At 32.7% G+C, this 24,934-nt stretch overlaps 2 protein-coding genes and 1 long non-coding RNA gene across 8 annotated transcripts; 1 reads left to right on the forward strand and 2 right to left on the reverse strand.

Moving 5' to 3' along the window:
* Positions 1 to 1,125: 1,125 nt before the first annotated feature.
* On the reverse strand, positions 1,126 to 8,122 carry LOC132032582 (protein ADP-ribosyltransferase PARP3-like). 2 transcript variants are annotated; one of them, XM_059422221.1, is made up of 18 exons: positions 7,924 to 8,122; positions 6,079 to 6,362; positions 5,214 to 5,409; positions 5,021 to 5,137; positions 4,884 to 4,941; positions 4,736 to 4,805; positions 4,090 to 4,264; positions 3,879 to 4,012; positions 3,559 to 3,796; positions 3,347 to 3,474; positions 3,188 to 3,264; positions 2,949 to 3,109; positions 2,657 to 2,866; positions 2,473 to 2,575; positions 2,297 to 2,379; positions 2,082 to 2,225; positions 1,812 to 1,997; positions 1,126 to 1,431 (listed from the first exon to the last, which is right to left on the reverse strand). In XM_059422221.1, exons 1-18 carry the CDS (start codon positions 7,927 to 7,929, stop codon positions 1,357 to 1,359), a joined length of 2,445 nt encoding a protein of 814 aa, XP_059278204.1. In that variant the 5' UTR covers positions 7,930 to 8,122; the 3' UTR covers positions 1,126 to 1,356. The 2 variants fall into 2 exon arrangements, with proteins under 2 accessions (XP_059278204.1, XP_059278205.1); XM_059422222.1 differs by having other exon boundaries at positions 1,812 to 1,994; positions 7,924 to 8,118.
* Positions 8,123 to 16,604: 8,482 nt separating this feature from the next.
* On the forward strand, positions 16,605 to 21,507 carry LOC132032585 (uncharacterized). Of its 5 annotated transcripts, none has more exons than XR_009408544.1 (4): positions 16,605 to 16,721; positions 18,763 to 18,960; positions 19,432 to 20,817; positions 20,911 to 21,507. It is a non-coding gene; the product is annotated as an uncharacterized LOC132032585 (long non-coding RNA). The 5 variants fall into 5 exon arrangements; XR_009408543.1 differs by having other exon boundaries at positions 16,618 to 16,717; XR_009408542.1 differs by lacking the exon at positions 16,605 to 16,721 and adding an exon at positions 16,730 to 18,623.
* LOC132032584 (uncharacterized) lies at positions 20,233 to 23,396 on the reverse strand. The gene is made up of 4 exons (XM_059422223.1): positions 23,110 to 23,396; positions 22,110 to 22,321; positions 21,186 to 21,447; positions 20,233 to 21,013 (listed from the first exon to the last, which is right to left on the reverse strand). The coding sequence occupies exons 1-4, from the start codon at positions 23,275 to 23,277 to the stop codon at positions 20,684 to 20,686; spliced, it is 972 nt and encodes a 323-aa protein (XP_059278206.1). The 5' UTR covers positions 23,278 to 23,396; the 3' UTR covers positions 20,233 to 20,683.
* Positions 23,397 to 24,934: the final 1,538 nt, after the last annotated feature.

The following is a 24,934-nucleotide window of genomic DNA, read 5'->3' on the forward strand; positions in this document are numbered from 1 at the left end:
GAGAAAATATTTACCTTGACAACGTGAATAAGAATCGCCATCGGTGGTCACTAGTTGCTGATGTTGCTCGCACAATCTCTCTCAGACGCTCACTAACTGCCCTCTGACCTATGAGTTTATTTTGATTAGGGCTAGAATTAGGACTTAGGAAATACTAATATAGGCCTTGCGTGTTACTGCCATTCATAACTTTTTGGCTTAAATGTGTCGTGTGTGGTACCTAGGGCTTTTTATATGGTCATGCTATAATAGATTAATATTTACCATTTATAGCGATATAACCTTTTGTCATCAAACATAGCAATACATATTAGATCTAACTCCCGGCCGCCATCTCTCCCACCATAGGCCGCTTTGTTGCATCACTATACTTGGCTGACCCAAGGCTACAGTCAAACGCTTCTACTGACCCCTCTGATGGTGTGCCGACGGATTATGCTGCTCCACAAGGCTTCACTCAGTTGCCTTTCTTATCTCAGCGATTGACATCTAGTGGAACTCCGACAACTACTCCTAGCCCGATTAGATCACATGCTACTTCGGAGACTACCCCATTAGTTTGGTCTAGTAGATCTTTACCTTTGAGATAGTAGCTCTGAGCCCGACACTCTTACCACAAATCACTCAGCTACACATGGCCATGATGCTTCACAACCTGGCGTGAGAGCATGTATAACAGACTCATCATCGAGCCTGAGGGATTCAGGTATGATTTATCTTTTTGCACAACATCTTATGTTTATGTTTAGCTCCTAATTTTCTTTATTTAACCTCTAAATATTTTAATATTACAATTTCGATCCGCACGATGCTACGTCGATCATTTCTCATGTCTCAAGAGATTTTTAGAGGGGTGCGCACTCAGCTTGAAGCAAGATGCCACCAGAGCTTCGAGACAGATCTTTTAATTCGCATACTATACTTATCTTGATTGATTCATTATTAATAAAATCATTTACTTTTCATTTTAGAAATAGTGTGCCTGGCTCCTAGAATATGAGGAACAGATAGCCGAAAGCTTGACAATAAATAATGTCAAATGGGCCAGAAAATGAGAAATATTTCAGGACAAAGAAAGAGCGTGTGGTCACACATGGACCAACACAAAGTAGTTGCAGCAATAAGTAAAAGAAAAGGGAACAGCTTAACATCTACAACATAAGAGAACTATGTACATCATACACAAAACGAGGTTAACATCTACCACATAAGGGAACTACGTACATCATCTACAAAACAAAGTCATTTTCCTTCCTTACCAAAAACAAAAACCACTAAAGTCCCTTGTGGTAGCATAGGAGAAGAGGCAAAATATGGCATGCAGTCATGCACAACACTCGTCTGGTCCATTTTCCACTATTGCTCGGGAGTTGTATCACATACTACACCTTGCTCGTCAAACTTCACTGCCACCAAGTACCTTATGCTCACCTTGAGAAAAAGAACAATAGTAAAATGTCAATAAAACAAGAGTGTAAACTAAAGGGTTTTTCATTTTTGGCCCGTCAGCCGAAATTATTTACGAGCGTTAGACAAAACAAACATATACACTGATTATGTATATTTATGTATAAAATATGTATATTACATGTATATTTATACTCTATACACAAAACATATACATTTGTCGGCTATTATTTTTTTAGATGGTCCAAAAAGGTAATTTTCCCTATATTGATTAAACTTCTAACCACAAACAAGCAATAGCCTCCATGATTTGGATCCAACTCGCATACACTTTACGACGTTAAAAAATAAAATTCATCCAGGTTACTAATCTCATATATTGACAATGGTTTAATGTCTTTTACCTGTTTTGGGTCATAGACAGCATATTCATTGTACTCGAGGACGCTATCCTTGTGCTCCGACGGAATCAGCTTACCACAAGGTACTTTAATATCATCCTTCCAGACAAAATGCTCGTTCTCATCGGTCTTCTTCCTTCCAAGTCCTTTTACTCCAATTTTCTTCTCTTCCAAGTCTCCAGTATCCTGCTCGCAAATAAAAAATAAGACGATCAGATCGAACAACAAACTAATATTTGAGTACGTATTTTTCTTCAATAACCTCTTTACTACCTCAGGAGGACTCGAAAACTCTTTAACTGCTTCTCCTAGCGAAGCAACTGCTAATACCAAGAAACCTTCCGGCCTGTCTACAGCTGTGAAACCAAATCTTGCTGCTTCTGCTGCAGCATCCGAGCAAACGATGGCTCTTCCAAACTGCTCACATATATTAACCATGAGTGAATATGTAAAACTAAAAATAGTTTGTAGTAGATGAATTTCCCTACCATGTATCCCGACACGGGAAGTGAACAAACTGAAGGCAAGAAACCTTTCTGCAAGTGCCTCAAAAGATTTGAACTCCTTGTACCTGACGTCAATATCATTTGATCGACAATAGCATTCATCGTCATGAAACAATCATCAGCCCAGATGTAAATGCCAATTTTTAGAGATTACTTACCACACCAAAGAAGAGCTTTGTTTGGCAATTTCTTGATCTCATCAAGGGAAGGGCAAGCGCTAAGTTCAACAGCAAATATATTCTCAACTGATGCCCCATAGCTCTGGTGAAACATGCATTTTAGACCATACATACGGCTCAAAAATTTGAAAGAGACAAGTTGGAAAGGAAAAATAAATCTTACCATATCTCCAACTCTAACCGGCTCGTAAGTTTTCTCCAAGTAGTTCGATATCATTTTGTAGTCATCTGATTCTTTCTCCAAGGGAGAAACAGAACAGCCTAGTTTCTTGTAACGCTCAAAGAGAGGATCATCAAGCGTAGAGCCAGACATGTCTTCTATAATACGCGAGGCAACATTGATGTCCCGAACAGTTTCATAGGCGGATGCAGCCTCGATAATTTGCAAACAGTAAGATAAATACCTAAATATATAATGCTAAAGATTTGGGGAAAAACACAGAAATGGATTTTACATGCTCAGCAAGATCAGCATAGTCCCTAAAAGTAAAAGGCCTTGTAGACGGCAAGAGTGTGAACCATCTTTGACTGAACTCATACCAAACACCCTCTGCTGCCTGTCCTGTCTCCTTCATTGTTTTTACTTTCTCCACGAAATGCAGGATAATTTCTTCACCTGTAGATGCAAGGTATATGAATTCTTGGAAGGTTCATTACCTCGAATAACAAATGCACGAAGTCCAGAAAGCCTTACATCTTCTCAAATGAAGATCTGTAAGCATCCCTGTAGGAATTTCCGGTGAATCATGTCCCAGCTCCATTAAAGCATACCTTCATCCAGCATACGAGACTTAAGTTTGTTTCAGGTGTAAGCAAATGATAGAAACCGCATGCAATTTGAACGGAGTAATACCTGTAGATCTCCTGACTACAAAGGACTTTCATGAAATTTGCTACCGCGGGATCAAGCTTACTATGTGCAGCGGCAGAACCAAGTTGCCTTAGTCCGAGCGCTCCATGCCTAACCTCTACTCCATCATCCTACACAGTTGAATCATGCTATAATGTTTAGCAAATGTTACATAAGTGTTTTCAAAGAACAAAATTATTTAAGAAGGGACATACGATATCGATAGGGAAAAACTTGTGATGTTTCTTCTGAATCTTCTTTTCCCTTTCCCAGGATTCAAACTTATTTCCGGTCAGCTCTTCAAAGAGCCTAGCAAACTCCTTAATTGCATCATCAACATTTTCCCACTCCTCTAGCTTGTCGTCCGCTCTTATGTTATCACTGATTTTTCCCTTTCTATAGTACATATGCAAACGATTCTCCGGTGACATGATGAGTTGCATAATACAGAAGCTGCACCAATTCGAAAAATCACTTTCCGTAGCAGCAGAGACCATTTAAGAACTAAAAAAACTGCAGAACTTGCGGGCATTACTTGTTGAGTTTGTTCTTTTGATTGCAAACAGACAATGCACAATTATACAATAGCCCATCTTTCTCCAATATTCTTGCGCCTTCATCCTGCATCTTCGTGTCTTTGTGCACCCCTCTTTTTCCAAACACTTTAAGCTACAACAAACAAAAGACAATATTTGAAGCAACCCTCAAAGTTAAGTAGCAAAAATGAGTAAAAGGGTCAAGCATACCTCAGATGTTATGGTTTCGAGTGCCTCCGCACTCGGATCCATCTTATCAAGGGGAATACCTCTACCTTCTACCGCAATGTCACTGGCAATGTCGTATGCATCTAAAGGCTGGGCTTGTTCCTTTTCAATACTATCACTCAACCAAGCCTCCCTCACCACGGGTATACCCTTCTCCCTGAGAAACAATAATACTTCATATCGGAGGCGAATGCAACATAAACACACCCAGTTCAACTGAACCCAATAAATTTTTGGGAAAGTTACACATTTGACCCGTTGGCAAAAAATAATTACATTCTTTAGCCAAACATACAATAAATACACACTATTATGTATCAAACTGTACATTTTATGTATATTATGCATTAATGTACATAAATATACAGTTGTTGGCTATTATTTTGGTAGGTGGTCATTTATGTCAATTTCTCTAATTTTTAGAGTGCATATTATGCATCAATTTGTCTATATATATAAAATTAAGTTCAAAGCCCATAATTGCAAAAGTGCAATAGGTTCAACGGTAAGAACATAAAAATTGAATTCAGCAAAATCAAATACTGGATCCACCTCTGGCACCTATCGTTACAATATGAAAGGCCCAATAATTAGTCCAACTAATGAAGTGTCAATTAAATATACATACACGGCTTCAGCTACTTTATATGAGCCACCGCGATCTCGCTCAGCTGGAGAAACTACTAGGCAAGACACCCCTGCCAGAGGGAACACTTTTAGTTTCCAAGCAACTTAGGAAAGTCAAAATTCATAACAAAATTAAACTGAACAGTTACCAGTGATAGAGTTGTTCACTTTTCCACCATATTTCTCAATTTTCGATTTCCAGTATTGCTGTGCAGAGAGAACAAACTCTTAGCAACATGAACATACATGAAAATGAGGCCAAATTGATATAAACTGAAGTACATACATGGGTTCGAGTGAGACGACCAGCTAGAGATATCATCATTCCATCAAATGGCTTTCTTGGGGCAGATATTTCCCTTCGGGGACGGCTCTTTTTGGGGTCTCCACATATCTTGATCAGCTACGAGAACATACAGAAATGGTCAAATTTTTCCATCTCACAACAAGAAATGTAAAGAGAAGTTTTACGACATTACATCGGAGATCGGAGTACTTTCAACAGATTTAGGGAGTTTGAGAGACTCGTCTCTTCTTGGTGGTTCCCTAGTGCTGTAAATACAACTCGACCACTCGCTATAATCTCCAACACAGTGATAACTGTCGCCAGCACATTCCAACTTGCCACCACAAATGGGACAATTTTCCAGCGGCCCAAAGAACATTATGTCTTGACTGTGCATGAAAAGGTTGAGTAAGGAAGAATCACAATAAACCTCGCGTGAAACAACAATAACTATGCCTCAATTTTAAGATCAGCTAGATGAATAATTGAATTCACATAGGTCCGGTCACTCAACTTTAGTCTATCTCGGTCCAATATTATTATAGATTATATACACTACCTCCGTTCCATATTTATGTAGCGGGATGATTTGGAGTCGTTCTGGTTTCAAATATAAAATTTTTGACTTTTTTAAAGGGAAAGTTACACATTTGGCCGCTTGTCAAAATAACTACAACTGCTAGCCATATTTACAAAAAATATACACTAGTTATGTATAAAATATGTATATGTATACATACATTAATATACAAAAAATATACATTTAGGGGCTATTATTTTGGTGGACGGCTATACAGTGCAAAAAAAAAAAATATATTAAACTAAATTTACATATATTTAGAAACTATATAATAGTTAAAGATTCAAAATATTAAAAATACTCGGAAAGAACAATTGTTAAAAAGAAGAACCACTTTTTTGACACCCTAAATTGTACTAATGCCACATAAAATGAATCAGAGTGAATAATATTCATCACCTTTATGATGCAGAAGTTCATCTCAATTATACAGTCATTATGGTGCAATTTTTTTTTTTAACACACTGTATTTACTTACCATCTAGGAACAACAGCATCATCGTCACCAGCGGAATGCTGGCCATTTGCTTCAAGGATTTCACGCATTTGCTTGACTGAGAGATGCTCGATTATAGTCTTACAGAACTTCTCAAACTTGGCTTTAATATCGGCCATCGATTTTCCATCTTCCGGGCCAGCATCTTCTTCAGTTTTTAACTTTTTGGGTGAGGCAGAGTCTTGGCTCTTGCTCTCTGCCTTTTGTTTCCTCGTCACTTTTTTCTCTTCACTTGCTGCATGCGCTTGAGATCGAGTCTCGTGAACCTTCACATGCATAAAATACAATACTACTTTTGTTAGCACATTTTCGAGTTCACTACTGTTTTTAGCCAACCCCAACTTGTTTGAGACAAAAACGTACTCCCTTCGACCCAAAAAACTTGTGACATTTCGCTTCTCAAGAGTCTAACTACTTGAACTTTGACCAACATTTTAAGATGTATTTTTTGCCATATTGATATGAAAAGAATTGCAACTTATAGTACTTTTTTGTATAGTATCTGCATATCTAAATTTTAATTTTAAAACAATGAATTAAACTAATCTAATTTAGCTCCGAAAATTAGTCTAATTAACTCTCGAGAACCGAAATGTGACTAGTATCTTGGGAGGAGGGAGTACTATTAGTTGTTGTAACTTCAACACACTCAGAATTACCTAAAAGATAATTACAGGTAGGTATCCATAAAAAGTGAAATTACTAACAGACTAGGTGCTACATCATGTTAAATTACAGAGCTGGTGTGTAAAATTACTGTTAGCATATGTAAGGTAAAACCCTCCAAGACAATGTTCCAAAAGTTCTTACTCGAATTATACAAAGAAACGTTTGCTGCAATCTTCTCACACATAAACCAAATACTCCCTCTGTCCCAAATTATGTGTCAAATTTCTTAATGTTGATCGTGAATACGGACATGAGATCTTTAAGTAGGCGTTTGGCCATGAAGATCAAATATTTTTCACTTAATGTTGATCGTGAATACGGACATAAGATCTTTAAGTAGGCGTTTGGCCATGAAGATCAAATATTTTTCACTTCATTTGGAATTTTGACTTGAAGTTGGAGTTGACGATGGAGTTGTGTTAGGTTATAATTTTTTCAAAGAATATTTGGTTGTTTGAATATTCAAAATAAGATTCTAGGTATTTTTCAAATCCCAAATAGAACTTCAGGTTGTATTTGAAATTTCCATGGAGAAACAACACGATTTTCAAATAAAGTAAACTTTTTTTCCAAAAAGGTGAAAAAAGCCAAATAGATAATTTTTTTTGAAATAAAATTTACATATTTGAAAATTGCTACATAAAAAAAGTGTTATAAATCACAATAATTAACAATATAAAATATGAAAAGAATATTATTTATATTTTAGAAAAGAAAAACTGTCCGCCACATAAATTGGGACGGAATACTACAGCATATGTCAATATACATTTAAAGGCATCAAAGTTGACTAATTAACTCAACCACTAACAGGATGCATTAACACCATCAGTAGCATGATTTATGAGGCGTTATTTCCCATATCAAGTATGAACTAGTAACTTAAACCAAAAAATTTACTGACTTACAATCCACTAAATATGCACTACATCCACAAACTTACAAAAATAAACACATGCATAGTATTTTGCTACTACAATTTCAAGAATTCTCCTTAGTTGTACTACTACCAATTTGGGTAAAATCCAAAATTTCTCTGAGAAAAGTGAGAGTGACTAATTGAAAACTAACACCAAAGGTACAAAAAATCAAACTTCTATTTTGAAGATTCAGTGAAAATAAAGTGAAAAGTAGTAAAATCAGAAGTATAGAACGAACCTTCATTTTTATATTCCCCTTTTGGTCACCTGTTGAATCAGCAGGAGTCAAATTAAAACAAGTACTTTGCCTCTTATAAATAGTCTAGGGACTTAATCAGAACAAAAGTTCAAGCTATTTTTCTCGAAATTCTTTACACTCCACGTGGTATATAGAACAAGAAGTACAGAAGTGAAGTGAAAGTTTAAACTCATTTTACAGTTGCCAACAAAGAGAGTGAGACGTGCTATGTGTCTCGTGAAAAGAAGTTGACAAGTGTACAAGCTAGCTGTTACATGCAAGGACATTTGTTCCTTACATAATTACATTGTTTACTTCGTAATTAAGAAATGCTTTTTTGTTGTCTTCCATAAAATAAATATTTAATCACATTATATTCGAAATTTGTTCCGTTTAATTCATATTTATATTGTGTAGAGCTATTTAACCTCTGTTGCTTTGTTATAATCTGATGTTCCTCGCTCTATTTACGTACCTTAGTATACTAGACACTTACTTAAGCGTGAATCTTAAAAATTGTATTTCTTTTACAATTAACTGATATTCTATTACAAGATTCAGTAACTCAATTCGAGATACTGGTACCTATTTTTTCTCAGCAATAAAGCGCACAATTACTATTCAAAGTCACTTGCAATTAAAGGACTCAAGTTCATAAATTATAGCTAGATAATTGATGCCACTATATCTTGATATTGTCAAAGACTAATGAAACTTATCAGAAGTTAAGTATAAAAAAATAAACAATAGGAAAATATCTATAAAGCGAAATAGACTTCTTATCTAGAATTATTTAGACGAAATTAAATTTTGAGAATTCTGATTTTAAATTTTAAATTAATTTCTAATTAAGAATGGATGAGTTTTACACATGACATCGGTTAATGACATGCCTTCCATAAATTACATGCGCAATGGGTCATTACATTGCTAAAAAAAGAAAAAGACATCATTTACCCCTTCCATAAATTACAATTATTTACCCCTAAACAACTTAATGAAATTATTTACCCCGCTGGGTCATTACATTTGCTAAAAATTACCAACTATTTGTTTTTTATTTTTCTTTTATTATTTTTTCTCTTTCTTCTACTTTCTCCTCATTCTCACCAACACCACCGTACTCTATACCGTTGAGGTATTGAAGAAACCTTACATCGTATTGAAGTCGAAGTCATTGATTACATCAGGGAACTTGTTGTAAGGTGTCAAGCAAGAAATTGATTAGGTTGAAGCCTCCATATACGCGATTTCATTAGGATATCGTGATTTCTTCATTAGCAATGAAGAACACAACTTCCTTGTGGTGAAAGCACGTTTCATTGTACGAAGTTCTTTAGGAAGTATAGGGGGAGTGGTAGATTCATTTTCTCCTGTGAGCTAATCTAATAAATTTAACTTTCGGAAGGAGCCCGATAAGCATTCAAGGATATCACTCTGCATTATTTCTGCAAAAATAGAACTTTGAACCACACGTGTATTAAGTTTTCTAATAATAACCGAGACAATACGACGATATAAAAACGAGAGAACGACGCCCTATTTTTTAATTTAAACACGCAAAAGTTGGTTTAAACATAACTAAAAATCACAACTCGCTGGTCAAATCACGTTTCATAAATCATTTTTCTAACTTTTAATCTTCTTATTTGTTCCAACTCACATGTTCTCGGTTTACAAATTAACAAAACATAAAAGTATGAATTGACTAAAAAATAAGCATTCAAGGATATACGGCTAACTCTTGCATTTTCATATTTTCTTTTGTTATTTCCTCTAAGTTAAAAGTTGAACACAGAAAATCACCACCTGAGATCAATGTATTAAGTTTTCCTAATACTAACAACGGAGACAATATAAGAAACGATATGAGAACGACGGGCATAACTAAACATAACTAAAAGTACAACTTTTTTTTTTTTTTAAAAATTTTTTTTTTGGCTATTAAAAGTACGCCTAAATATAACTAAAAGTCGGTTTCAAGAAAGTATGCCTCGGATCGGGACTTGCATTTAATCTTCTTTAATGTTCAACTCACGTGCTTAATCTCGGTTTACAAATTAACAACAATTAACATAAGTATGAATTGACTTGAGACAATGCAACCCGTAATTCCAAATCCACCGTTTGAATAACAATAACAATTGTCATTGTTATTGTTAACAATAGTAACGACCACATCCCCTCTTCTTAGCTTGGGTGCATTCAATTGATAACAATAATATTTCTTGGAAACAAGAATTGTAATTTCGGAATTGTTCCTTGAATATGTAATAAAAAGTAACTTTAATAAAAACAACAACACTAGAGAGAGAAACCACAGCAACAAAGCAAATGTACAATTTTATGCAAATGTCAACTTTATGCATTTGAATGAGTCACGGTGTTTTTTTGAGAAATGAGTTTGTTAACTCAACAAATTTAATCTCTTTATTTGTGTCAAATCAAACCCATAAATTAAATCTATATATACAAAGAAACAAAAAAGAAGAAGAAAAAATAGTGGGAGCATAGTAAAAAAAAGAAAAGGAAAAAGTTAATTTAAAATAGAAAATAAAATATTAAGAAAATCTTAATATATCATCAATTAGAAGATAGATTCTTTCACTTTTAGTGTTTATTTTTCTCCCATAAGAGATTGAGTACACTTTCTTGCCACGTCACCCGTTAAGGGGGTAAATAATTATCGATTAAGTTGTTTAGGGGGGTAAATAATTACAGTTTACTTGAGTTTGTTCTAGAAATGATGTCTTTTCTCCTAAAAAAATATTTGTTGCATACTAATTAGATGTGCTGTCTGTACCGTTGAGGTAGAGATGGCATTAATGTGATGAGCAATGATCAAAATTATTGGGGTAGCGAAATATTGTGATTTATGTGCACATCTGCAAAGAGAAAAGTTATAGAGCCCATTTGGATTGGCTTATAAGTTGGTCAAATCAGCTTATAATCATTTTAAATAATTTAGCTTAAATTAAGTTAAAAAGTGCTAAACCAAAACCAGAAGTTGCTCAACCCCAATTTTTTTTTTTTGGCTTAAAAGCCATTTTGGTTTTAACAAAAATATTTTTAGAGACCACTTCTTTTTTTTATTTAAACACGTAACTACTTATTTATAAAATAACTTTCAACACTTAAAAAATCTTTAAAAATGCTATCACTTTTTTTTAGCTAATCCAATATTAGTCGTTTTCTTTTTTAATTATTATTATGTTAGCTGAGGAATGAAGTTGCTTTTTGTTGAAGAGTGAAAAGTCACGTCAAGTGTTTGATTTTCTAATGTTTCAAAATAATGCTTCATTAAAATAAACAACTTTTTTTTTTTTTGGCTAATTAATTTGAAAAACATGTTTACCAATATTAGAACTATATTTGTGCTTGACTAATGTTTCAAAAATGCTTCAAAAATAAACATACATTTTTTTTATTTTCAAAAAGATCGTTTACTTATTTTTTTATTTTTTTCATCATACATCTCAACTTTCTCTTTAAAAACATATATTTTTAACTTTCTAAAAACTTGGCCTATTATTAATTTACCATCAACTTGGTTGGAGGGTGTATTAATAACATGAAAATAAGTGAAAGCACTACTGATTTTTCAAAAATCAAGAAAGACAGTACTACTGATCCAACTCCAAGATCGAGTGAAGTGGAGTAAAATAAGTAAAGGGTTGAAGAGGATAAGTTAGTGGATGTTTATTCTAAACAGTAAACAATATGGTTTAGTGATTCTCCTAGATCATGCTGGACATAGTGCTTCAAGTTAGTGGGCTAAGTATTGAATTGAAGCCTATACACATAAATAGCAACATTTTGGCTGAGTATGGAGTATGAACACAGCATAATTTTCAAATTTTTGCTCTTTTTATTGTCCAAATCCTATCCAATCTTAATATTTTATTCACAAGTTGCACTTTTTTTTTTGTTGTTGGCTTTAACACAAGTGGCACTAAATCACTATTTTTGTAGACAACAACTAATTAACAGAGTAGCTTGCACTGATGGTATTTCAATGTACTAGTAACTTCTTTGAATTTCAAAAACTGACATGCCCTATACATGAAGAGCTTCAGGATACTTCTGCCATAAGCATACTCCATTTATCTTCACTGATGAATCACAGCTGCTACAACATCATAAAGTAGTACTAATACTCTAGAAGTTGTTCTAATTTGCAGCATGGGAACTTGTGACTTGTGAGGTGGTCGTGCCATGCTCAATTACTTTGGAAGTTTCAAAAGCACACAGAAATGATAATTACAATTTTGTTGCTCCCAAAGTCTTTGAGGTTTCTTCTGCAGAGATCCCAGTTTCTGTTTCCAAGATATTGCAAATTGTTGGCTTTTGCGAAGGATAGTGTTAAATGACAGCTCGTTTTGACCCAAATTCCACTTTATTCTTAATGAAAAGTGGCTCAAACATCTGACATTTTTTTTTTCAAATTTTTTCTCTCGAGACAAAGCAATTATTACACTTAAGTATGTTTAAGTTTTTCATTCTTCCAACACCTAGAACTCATAAATTAATCTTGGGTAAAGATTTAGTTCATGTTTTCCCTCTAATTTGTTTTATACATACACCTAGTTTAGGTATACGTCGACCTAGTTATGCGGCCTACCAATAAAACCTATATACCCTATGAATATTTTATAAACACCAGGAAAAAAAATCAAAATTACATACAAAAGTTGCCTATTTTTTATTTTATTTTTATTTTTTGAAGAAATCCCGTTTATTTTGTTTAAAAAATGATTGAATTGAATCAAAACTTAGTAATTTTTTTTACTTAATCCTATATAATATTTAGCTAAATTGAAATAATTCAATGTTATTACAGTCGATCGTAGTGTTGAATGCTTGTTTCATTCATTGTTTGTCTTTTTTTAAAAATTGATTGAATGAAATCAAAATTTGCTAATTGTTCCTCAATCATATCTAGTACTTATCTAAATTTTTACTAAATTAAATCTTTCATTCAAAGTCAATTATAGTGTTGATTGTTTGTTACCTTTTTTTTTTTTTTTTTAAGAAATTGATTGAAATAAATCAATGCCTTCTAATTGCTACTCAATCATATATAATACTTAGCTAATTTGAGATAATTTAATATTCCAATTAGAGTCAAACATAGTGTTGACTACCGGCTACTTCATTTTTTTAATTTAATACTTAACTAAATTGAGATAATTTAATGTTTCAATCAAAGTCAATCATACTGTAGGTCGTATAAGATATTTATAGGCTACATTAACATGTAGTTTGTATTGGTAGGTCTTATAAATAGGTTGACCGAATAGTTAAACTAGATATATGTAGAATTGAGATAATTCAATGTTTTAATCAAAGTCACCCATATTGTAGGTCGCATTAGATATTTTTAGGGTACATTAACATGTAGTTTTTATTGGTAGGTCGTATAAATCTGTTGACCGTATAGCTAAATTAGGTATATGTATAAATATATAAAAATTTGAGCCAGAAAAATTAAAGTGAATCTTTACACAAGACTAATTTATAAGTTCGAGGTGTTGAAAGAAAGAAAAGTTTAAACGTACTTAAGTATAATAATTGTTTTGTTTTAGAGGGAAATTTTTTGAAAGGAAATACCAACTGTTGAAGTCATTCTTCATTAAGATTAATGTAAACTTTATACACGTATTGTGCCAATTTGTGTCAAAAACAAGTTAGGTCATTTAGCAATACCCCTTTGCATACTTTGGAGTGGAGTAGCTCTTTTAATAGGATAGATGGCATATGCCCGTGTGCAACATTTTGGATTATAGTGTATCTATGTGTATGTAGTTGTGTTTGGGTAGTGATAATATATATGTTTTATATTGCTAACAAACATATATAAATTTGCACTATTTTTATGCATATATATGTATATTATGTTCAAAACACGATTAATATAACATTGTAGTTTGTGCTCCATGTCCAAAACTTTATTATATTGGTGTTTGCTACGAATACAAAGTTTGCAAAAATTTATTAATACTTTTTAAAAGAAAAGATTTGTTTGAAAGGAAACTATTTTCTTATCTTTGAGACAAAACAATATCAATATTTAAGCAACAATTGATACTTTGAATTTTAATTGGATTAATTGAAAGGTGTAAAATATTCTATTGTTAATGTATGTAGATTGGAATTAAACAATACTTATTATTTTTTATCAAATTTTGATTTGGATAATTCTAGTTCAAATTATTAAATTAATTTGATACGTTTCAAACGAAACAAAGTAGAAATTTTATTTTCTATTTAAACAAAGAACTACTCTGTTTTAATTTTTGGTGAATATTCTTGATTTAGCTCATTTTACTTGTCATGTTATCTTTTGCACATATTTTTAGGGAAACGTTAATTAGCATTATAATTTGAGTAATTTATCTTATTTATTATTTGATCTCCATTTAATATTTTTTTTCTTTTACGACATTAATCTCTTTTCACGTTTATTAGAGTAAGAATAAAAATGAAAAAGTAATTATATTCTATCTTATTTTAAAATATAAATATTTTAATTATATTTATTTTAATAAACATAAAAATAAATGACATGGCGGAATAGCAAATACAATACGACGAGTTAAATATCTAGATTAGATCTAAGGCTAATAAAAGAAAAAGAAAGGAAATTGTATGGTTTGACTACTTAATCTTTTGAAGAAAAGAACTAATATGGGGTCCACGTTTTTTTTCTTTTTAATAATTTCATTCGTTTCAACAATAATGGGTTGATACGCATGATAATGAATCCACCGTTATTGACTTAATGGGGATACTTTGAAAATTATATGAATATTGTTTGATTTTTTAATATAGGGTGCACTTTTTTATTTTTTTATTTTTTATATTGCTTTTTTTAATATGTGGTCCAATTTTTTTTATTTTTTTAAACATGAATTTGGAGGTGATGTGATCCACTTTCTTTTTTTTTCTTTTTTTTCTTTACACATGAGTTGGAGGTGGACGACGAAACAACCCCGACTCATGCTCTTAATAATTTAAGTAATAATAATACTCACGAATGCATTGGGTATGTCTTAGAAGAGATAGGGCTTTATATTATATTTTACTTTATTATTTTATTTTTTTCGCTACAATATTTAAGTTTGGGAAAAGAGTCTTCGAAGCCATTATTTGAACTTCAAAAAATGTGTTTGTATAAAATAATATAAAAGTACAAGTGAAGAGATGTAGACAAAGAAATTAGAGAATTTTATTTTTTCTGAAATTAAAATTAATGTACAAAATGAATTTTGTAGGAAAAAGATTGTTGCAAGTCTTTTTGTAAGAAAATTTGTATCGCAATTTTAATAAATTTAAAATAACAACAACAAACATACCCAGTGAAATCCCATAAAATGAATATGAGGAGGGTAGAGTATATGCAGACCTTTAATCTACTTTATGTTAAAGCAGTGTCAAACCCGGGATTTAGGAATTCTGCGTGCTTCATGTTCTTTTATATAAGTTGCTACCGATAACATATACTTACGGACAAGGAAAAGATGGACCCAGGATTTAAGAATTGTGGGTGCTTCATGTTCTTTCATATAAGTTGCTACCGATAGCATATACTTACGGACAAGGAAAAGATGCGACCAAAAGCTGTACTTTGAGCATCATTAAAATTGAAAAAAAAAAAAAATGAAATGTTGGGCAAGAGGTTCGAAGACAGGTCCCCCAAGCTTCCAAACACTTAAAGTTCCGCCTGAAAACTAAAGCACTCAACTGTCTTTTTTGTTTCTAGAGTGCTTTTTAACTTTTATACTCAAGTTTTATTTCATATATAACTATATCTAATCTGCGTCGAATTTCAGGGGTGCAATAGCACTACTAAATTGCACATAGATAAGTTAAAGTGGAGGGCCAATCTATTTGTTTCCACATATTCGTTATTTTGAAATATGAAATTACTAGTAAATGCACTTTGTACTTGGCACATGTATTCTGATTTGTTTGATGATGAATCAACATCATTGAATGTTAGTCACTGACTTCTCTTTTGGGGTGTGACAAGATTAATGAGAGAACGAGGAAGGTATCCAACTATCCATACACAATGTCAAAGGGACTAATGGTAATGCTAAGTCACGATTTCTAAGTTTTGTCTCCAACAATACATTTAAACAAATGATCTAAACTTCTATTAATCCAGAGTGGATCCAATGTTACCGTATGAGGTTTATTTGAATTTAGTTCCTTTAGAGGCGAGCATAAATTTATGTGTACAAAAGCGTGATTGTAATCAGAATATATAGATATGAATCCATAACTATTTTCGTCAAATCTAACAAATATATTAAAATATTTGATGAAAATTAAAAATGTTAACTTTAGACAAACGTATAAGATCAAAAACTGTGCAGTATATACTTAAAAGACCATTTTGAGCTTACTCTCAGACCTAAGGGACCATTTATATCATTTTCTCTATAATTTCACTCAATTTTCTTTTTATATTCTTACCCCTCCCAATATTTACCAACTGAAAGACCAAGGCCTGTTTCGCTTAGCTAAAAAAAACCAACTGAAAACAGTTTATAAGTCAAAAAAAATTAGTTGGGCTATCCTAACTTATTTTTTTAAGCTTATTTTAAGCACAAAACGATAAATTTGATGTTCTGGCAACAAATAAAATTTCGTTTTCTAACTAAAGCCTAGCCAAACGGGCTCTAAACCGTTTTAACAATAAACAAGAAAAACTGAACTTAAGATAAAACACAAAGCTGTATTTTGTAAAGAGTTTGAATTCTCCTTATGATTCTGCCGTTTTCTTCAAGTGGGTTTGTTCTTTTTCCCGTTGTACTTATTCTTTCAGTTTCTGCTGTTTTTTTTTCACTAATTAAAAATGATTCTGCTTATCAGTTTTCTTTATTTGGAATGGATTTCTTCTACTGGTTTTCTGTCTTATATTGGAAATAACAAATATGTATAATATTGATTAATTGTAGTAATTATTAGTATTGTTATAAAATGTTGTTCACTAATTTGCTGTCATTCTTGTGCTTCAAAATTTTCTTGTACAATATTTCTGGCTTCTGCATATCTGAAATACTAATTTAATTTCTAAGGCTTTTTTTTTTTTTTTTGAAAAAATAATAATAGGGAATATATTTTCTTGAAGGTTAATTTTCACGATTGGGACTTGCTCAGTTGATAGAATAACTTCATATTGATCTCTCGATGAAAATGGGGCTCAGAGAAACTTAGATGATCTAGTTATAGCTAAGCTTCAAAGGTCCGTGTTTGTGTAGATGATGAGTCTATGAGTGAGTTCCTTGGTTGGGTAATAATAAAGCCCTTCCTTTCTTGCTAATTTATTATAACAAGTCACACACTCATACTTTGCAAATACAGAAACAAAGAAATTTCACGATCGACTACCAAAAGAAAATAGAATGGACTAATTTATGAGTTAAGAATTGTGATTGTCATTCAATATTTTGTGTTCTTGATATAGTGGTAGAACAATCAACCTTATATTAGTGAAAGGGGTAGATTAATTGGTATTTGTTCGAGAGAACTATAATACTAAGCTCAAGTTTCTGTCATGGTTCATCGATGAAGAAAAATTCTTGCTTATGTCATTCAATTCTTAATTGATGCCGTTAACATAGTTGTTGTAGATTTAGGATCCGTTTGGCCATAAGAATTATTCACTTTTTTCCGGAACTTTTTTTCACTTTTTTCAGAAATTAGTGTTTGGCCATGAAAATTCCAAATACAACTTGGGATTTGGAAAATAAGAAAAAACTTATTTTTTTTTCCCACTTTTTTCACAACCAAAATAAGTACATTTCAACTAAAAAATACTATTTGCAAAAACTATGGCCAAACACAACTCCAACTGCAAAATTCCCAAAAAAGTGAAAAAGTTTTTGGTTTTTATGGCCAAATGCCTACTTAGTTCCAACGTTCCAGACAATAGTGTTCGGCATCTAGTAGTATGAAATGAAAAAATTGAGGTATGTTAACTTAAGGTGTCTGCAATTGGAAATGAAGAACAACAGACGTTAGTCACTGAAATTGGATGTGACTATGTGAACATTTGATGCCATGTGAACTTCTTCTTTGTTCTTATTGTGCAATTTCCTACAACGAGTATGTTCTTGGCCTCGGAAGCAGGTTATTCTTACTCGTCATCCATATCCAAGATATGGCATTGTTATTCCGTTTCCGGACAATTTCTAGTCTTTTGCAGTATTCTTGAGTTTTGAATTGTGACGTCGTACTAATATCTCTACAAAGGAGGATTGCATGTAACGGTTAAGTAGTTAGCAAAGTGACCCTTAGATTTTTTATCTTTTGCAGTGATACAAACGATCATTCAATCTAATTATATTTACCATATAGGAAAGTAAAGGGAACAAGACTGAAAATTACAAGTTTATATATTATTTCTTAGACATGCGACTGAGAAGATGAGTTCTAAAAATTTGTATTGGCTTTAAACGAACATCATTTCAGTTATTCTATCTTTAAAGCTGGCTTTCATTTTCTATGGATCTTTGGTACTTGAAAGTTGTATTTTCTTCTATTTACTCTGTTTTAAGTTCCCAAGACATCCTAGAGGAGCTCTAAATATATCTCCTCTCGTCCAAAATGCTCAGCGATATGTGAAGCATTGGATATTATGGAGCTCGCAACAATTGGATTCAATGGCACCTAAATTACTTGCCATACATGTATATTTTTTATTCGTTTTCCTTTTGAGAGAAATGAGTTTATCCATTTTTATATTGTTTAACATAGAATAGAAACCTCGATAATTCTGTATTGTCATGTATAATGGATTTATGACTAACGCACTGAGTATTTATACAGGTTGGCTGGGCTTGAGATGAGGCTTTCGCTAGACCAGCGGACATCTCGAATTGAAAACTACGCCTCATGGGTGGTTAATTGGTGTATGAATCAGAAGTTATTCCATCATATACATGATACTGAAGTAAATATGGCCTTCTTAACCAGCCCGGATTTGAAAGTTGTGAAACCGTTGTCAGAGCATGGGGTCCTGGTCAGGTAAATGATTTTCTCATTTTGTTGATTAATTCATCCAATGAACTAGTAGATATTTACCCAAATTTTCTTTTCTAATCTATGGTATCAGATCAAAATGGATCTTTGGTTGCCTGCATTTCCATAATATTAAATGTTAAGTGTACTCTTCCATAGAAAATAGAAATTTAGGAACTGGTAAATTTTGGTCACTTTGAACTAACTGCTATAATAACAACTCTACCCCTCCCCCACCTTAACTTTTTGGCGATGGAAATCACACCCCTCAGTTTCATTGGGATGAAGAACCCTACTTAAGCTATCATTGTTTGATTGTTTTGTCCAAATATCCGGTTTCTAAAAATGCTGCAGGTCATTTTTAAAGTCGCCATTTACAAGCTGCAAAGGCCAAAGTTTTTGCTTCCAGCTTGTTTTTCCCTTCTAGTAATTGCCACTGGCACAAAAACACTATCATGCTTAACCTTTTCCATACAGGTGCAAGACATGAATGTTCTGATAGATCAACATACCCAATGTATTCCCACAAGTGGGGTCTAGGCTGTTTGTAGTATACACAGACCTTACCCGTACCTCGTGGAGATAGAGAGGCTGTTTCAGGAATTCCCTCGGCTCGAGTAACACATAATGTTCTGATAGATCCCAGAAAAAAAAAAATTCCTCATATCCTAATTCTGCAAGTATAAGAATATTGGAAAGTTCGTACCTAAGGCTATGACTTAGTGGTCAATGAAGTGGAATGAAAATCATGAAAGACGTCACACTTTGGTAGAGACAACATTTTTCAGGAGAATTTTGTTAATCTACCTTAGCCTTGATCCGCAGAGTTATAATTGGTGCTTGACGAATTGGGAATCTGATTCTATCACCTAGAAGCTGATTTGAAACTTGTGGTTGGTTGTGATATTTTCAGACCATTTATTTCCCCCCGTCCTGCATTTTTTCATTTCTGGTGCCAAATCATCTCTTTGAGTGTTGGTAATTTAGTCTAAATTGGCAAGATAATCTGCGTTAGGTAGCCAACGTTTGCTAGCCATTGCTAGACTAACAATTAAGTGCCTAATTCTTGACTTTTGATGAAGTTTTTGCCTCACAAGTACTGTGGAATACAAAAGTTAGAAAATTGTGAGTTTTTATATAGCATATAGCAGCTTGTACACTCGCCTCGTTGATTCTTCCCCTTGTTCCTTTTATCTTGGACATTGAGATGCTTCGTAGTTATTAAATCAAGATTATAATAAGAATTATAAGTATGCAATAATCAATAATTGTTTGGTGGGCTGTACAACATACTCAGATTACTATATAAATCTCTACCAATATACTTCTCTTTCACCATGTCAACTTCTTCTCTCAATTACAAACTTCAGCTCTGCTACTCATAGTTGCAGGTATGCAACAAAAAATTAGCTGTCCAAGCTTTGACACTGATTGTGTCTGCAATTTCTACAGAACACACGACGAATTGCTAGCCACAATATATATAGATAGTGATGCAAAACTTCCAGCTGTTGAGTCCTAATGCTGGTGGGGTAAAAGATTTTTCGGCCGTTAACATAAAATAAAGAGATGGAGAATTTAATATAGCAGTGTCACCCCCTTTTTCACCAAATTCTTTTGGGATGGGAAACGAGAAGTGGCTTGAAAAATCAAAGTGACATTTACGAAAAAGGTTATTTCTCCCATTGCTCCAAAGACCTAAAATTTTTGGAGAAAAAGGATGTGACAGTTAAGAAGAAAATTTTGGTGTATAGAGTGGTGTCTCCTCTCCAAGCAAAAGAGACTTTAAGATGGCTTCACAGACAATGGTATCATAGATCAACAAATGTCCGCCATCACGAACTTCATGATATTGAATCCAAGGTAACCTTTCTGAGACATGTCTTTGTAGTTTCAAATTAATAAATCTGTCTTCACAGCCATGCCAGATGTGAACAAAACTTTGGTCGTTTTCAGGAAAAGGATCGCTAAGCTCCAAAGGATCAAAATCCCATTTACTAAACGCCACAAGGAAGTCGCTTCGGAGGTTGTTGAAAACACTCCTGCTCTTTAGCTTATCCTGAAGATGGAAAGTACAAGTTAAAACAATATGATGTATCAGCTAGTTTAGTATGGAAAGAAAAGTTGCATTATCTAAGCTAAGCTTAAATGGACGACAAGGTCAGTGAGGATCCATATAGCCAACCTCTACTTGTTTGGGATTAAGGCGTAGTTACTGTTATTGACCTTACCGCGGTAAGAAATTGAAATCCAGGTGCCTTCTTTAAAAGCTCCAAGTCCTTGTCAGTAAAATATGTAGGTCTTGTATTATCAGCAGAGGGGGAGGAAGACGTTTTTCGGATCAACCACCAATGCAATAATCTAGGAGCATATCTTGCAACCCAAGTCATCCTTTTGTACCACCTCTTCCGTTTGTCGTCCTTTGTTACAGAGTCCGGGAGAGAGGGCCATTGGTAATTGACAATGGGAACCACAAATGCCACCCCGGCTAACCTAGCAAGTTGAGAAAGAAGACCTGAATTTACGTGGATATAAACGTACGATTCAATTTGACATTTTGTTCATTCGGGTTTCATGTTATCTCTAATCTGTACAATTCAGATTACTAGTCTGTTTGGCCAAGCTTCTGGGAACCTAGAAGTGCTTATTTTTTCAACTTGAGCTTAACTTGTTGGAACAAAACAAGTGTTTTTGAGTAGTAACAAAAGTTGTTTTAACCAGGAGTACTTTTGAAAACTTTATCAAGCACAACTTACTATTCTGATATTAACAGAAATGCTTGATATGAATTAGCTAAACACAAACTGCTATTTTTTCCAAAAGTACTTTTTTGAAAAGTATAGTTCAAAATAAGCAGATTTTAGAAGTTTGGCCAAATAAGCTACGAGTTTATTGCTCAATGAACTGTATTGCTAATATTGATCAAAATAAAGAGGGCATTAGGAAAGCAAAGCAAGACCTGAATTCACAGTATATAAATGCTGACCACAATAGAGACCTGTAAATTTCTATTCAACATTTTGTTCATTCGGGTTTCATGATGTTTCTTAGCTTATATCATTCACATTAAGTTTATCGTTGAATGAACTGCATTGCTGATATTGATCAGAATAAAATGACGGTTCGACGAAAGAAAGCAAGAACTTTAATGTTACCTATGTGAGAGGTGTTTGATACAACTCCAGGTTGGATAAGATCCCATTGAGAAACCAATTATGTAGAATTTGGATCCTAATTCCAAGTGATTAGCTAATTCCTCAATATCAGTTGCTTCACTGCTTAGTGATCTTTTTGGATTTGGATCACTTTCTCCATATCCAGCTCTATCAAATTGAACCATATATATTCCCAATGTGTTCATAAGTTCCTGTCACAAATGACAAAAAAAAAAAAAAAAATTAACAAGTTATGTCTAACTGGTCCTTCAAGAAATGACTCCATTTTTAGTAACCTGCCCAAAATTAAACAGGTTGGGTATGACCATTTTATTGACATCACCAAATGGGTTCAATTAGATATGACCCATCAAACTATTGCATTAAAACAGATCATAATGCAACTAAAACATGAACATTAAAAAAAATCAAATTTGAGAAAATTGATGATTATGTAAATTTGGACATACTTAAAAGTTAAAACTAATACTATTAAGAAAAAACAAACTGTCAACATTCACATTTCTTTACTGGGTAAGAATCATGACCCATAATTCGATGCATTTTTGGGGCGAGTTGGGTCATGACCTGTTTTGATCTGCCCAAATTTTATTCAATCCGCACATTTGACACTTCTCATTATAAAAAAGAAAGGGAAATTGGGTCACGTGGGACGGGTTAAATTATGACCCATAATTCATACATTTTGAACTAGTTGGGTCATAACCCATTTTGACCCGTCCAAATTTGATCCAACCTACCCATTTGCCAACTCTTTTTTTATGTGGTTCTCCGTATTCGCATCGGAGACCGACTAATCTGAATTTGCGCCGAAAAATCCCATATTAGGTAAAAAGACTCCTAACAAGCGCAATCTCCAACAGTGACTCTGAACCCAAGCATTCTGGGTGTACTTACCACCCCATGACAACGTTGGTTGGTATTTGCCAACTTTATTCAAGAACATATCAATATAATTTGTGGCTAGATTGTTAGTTACCTGGGGTGCAAGAAAATCTCTTTCTTTGGAGCTATCAAATCCATGAACCATAATGATTCTATACTTGGATTTGTCCTTAGGAACACCTCTTTCTTTGTAAGCCAATTTTCTTCCATCTTTTAGTTTGATTCTTTCTGGTCTATTAGCCTCGGTTTCTGCAGAAACCATTATGAAAAAGAAAGAAGAAAAATGATATATAAAAATATTAATGAGGGTTGTTTTTTTCTTGAGATCTGTTCAACATCTTATACGAGAAAAAACGACATTTTTGGTCAACCATTTGGCCCTTAAACAAGAAAGTTCCTTTGTAAAACTCTATAATAGTTGTAACTCCCTCCGTCATAATTTATGTAATACTAGTATTTTTGTTTTATAAATAAGGCAGATAATTTATGTGAAAAAGGAAAAGAATTTTTGCCACGATTTTTTCATATGCTTTTAAAGATTTTAATTATTAATTATTGTGATTTATACTATTTTTTATATTTTTTAAATATATAAATTTTATTTCAAAAAATTTAAAATTTCATATTTGAATCTACAGTCAAAATCTAAAAAAATGACTTTCAAAATCCGAATCAGTACCACATAAACTAGGGTAGAGGAAGTACCAACTAGTTATAAATAGGAAAGAAAATATTTTGGGGCTAGCGTTAAAATGTACTATAAATCATTTGTAGTCTAAAACAAACTTTAGAAACTTATGTGGTTATAAATTTTTTCATTATGATAAAATAAAAAGTTTAAAATTAAATTGTTACTACATATAGCAAAATAGGGTGAAAATCATTTTACACGCTCCAACTTTGCTTTGAAAATCAAACTCAACCCTCAACTTTGAACAATATACATTCTCCCTCCTTTATCATATACAATGACTATTTCACCCTTATTTTTTTCAATCCTCCATTCATGTAATACATTTTTATATTATATATAATATTTATTGATTTAATGTAGGTATTTATAGATTCTTATTTAAGTTTATTAACATTAAGTAGAATAATACTTTTATCAATTTAGAACAAAAATATAATGCTATTTTTTATGATTGTTATTTCAATATTATATGCAGTAAGTATGTATATATGTATGTATATGCACGTGTGTATATTTAAGTTTCAATTCTCTCTTATTCTCTATTGTTTATATAAATAAACAAATTTTGGTCGTCTCTAATGGAATATTTCTTAAATTATAATAAAATTCATTTACAGTATAAATATATAAATTTTAAAAATTGCCTCTATTTTTTTAATTGTTTTTGCATTACTTACATAGAAATGTATTTATAAAGTTATTATGACCAATTATTTTTCACTTGTATAAACAAATATTAAAGTTCTGATTATTTTTAATAAAATTAATTTTTTGCTTATTGCGCTAAGTTATTCTATTATTGAACGTCATTAACTTACATACTCAATTAGTATTTCTCACTTTTTACTTCTCCTAGAAGATAATATTAATTTTTTATAAGAAATTTGTTACATAAATTAAAAAATGAAAAATAAAGTAATTTTAAAGAAGTAAAAAAAAAAAGTTAATAATGTAAGGATAAAGTAAGCATTTTAAAAAGTCATTAGGATAAAGGGGAGAGAATGTCTATGAATGAAAATTGAGGGAGGAGTTTGATTTTTTGGACTGATTGAGACGAAAGAAGTGTCACGTAACAAATACCAGGAAAGAAGATATTTTGGGGCCGGCGTTAAAAATGTGCTGAAAAATGCTTCGCTAGTTGTATTTTTTTGATTTTTTTTTTTTTTGTGGCGTGGGGGTGCGTTGGGGGGGGGGTTTGGATTTGTTGAAAAAGGAAATTTCATAT

This window comes from Lycium ferocissimum, chromosome 10 (assembly GCF_029784015.1).
Source record: "Lycium ferocissimum isolate CSIRO_LF1 chromosome 10, AGI_CSIRO_Lferr_CH_V1, whole genome shotgun sequence".
Taxonomy (NCBI): Eukaryota; Viridiplantae; Streptophyta; class Magnoliopsida; order Solanales; family Solanaceae; genus Lycium; species Lycium ferocissimum.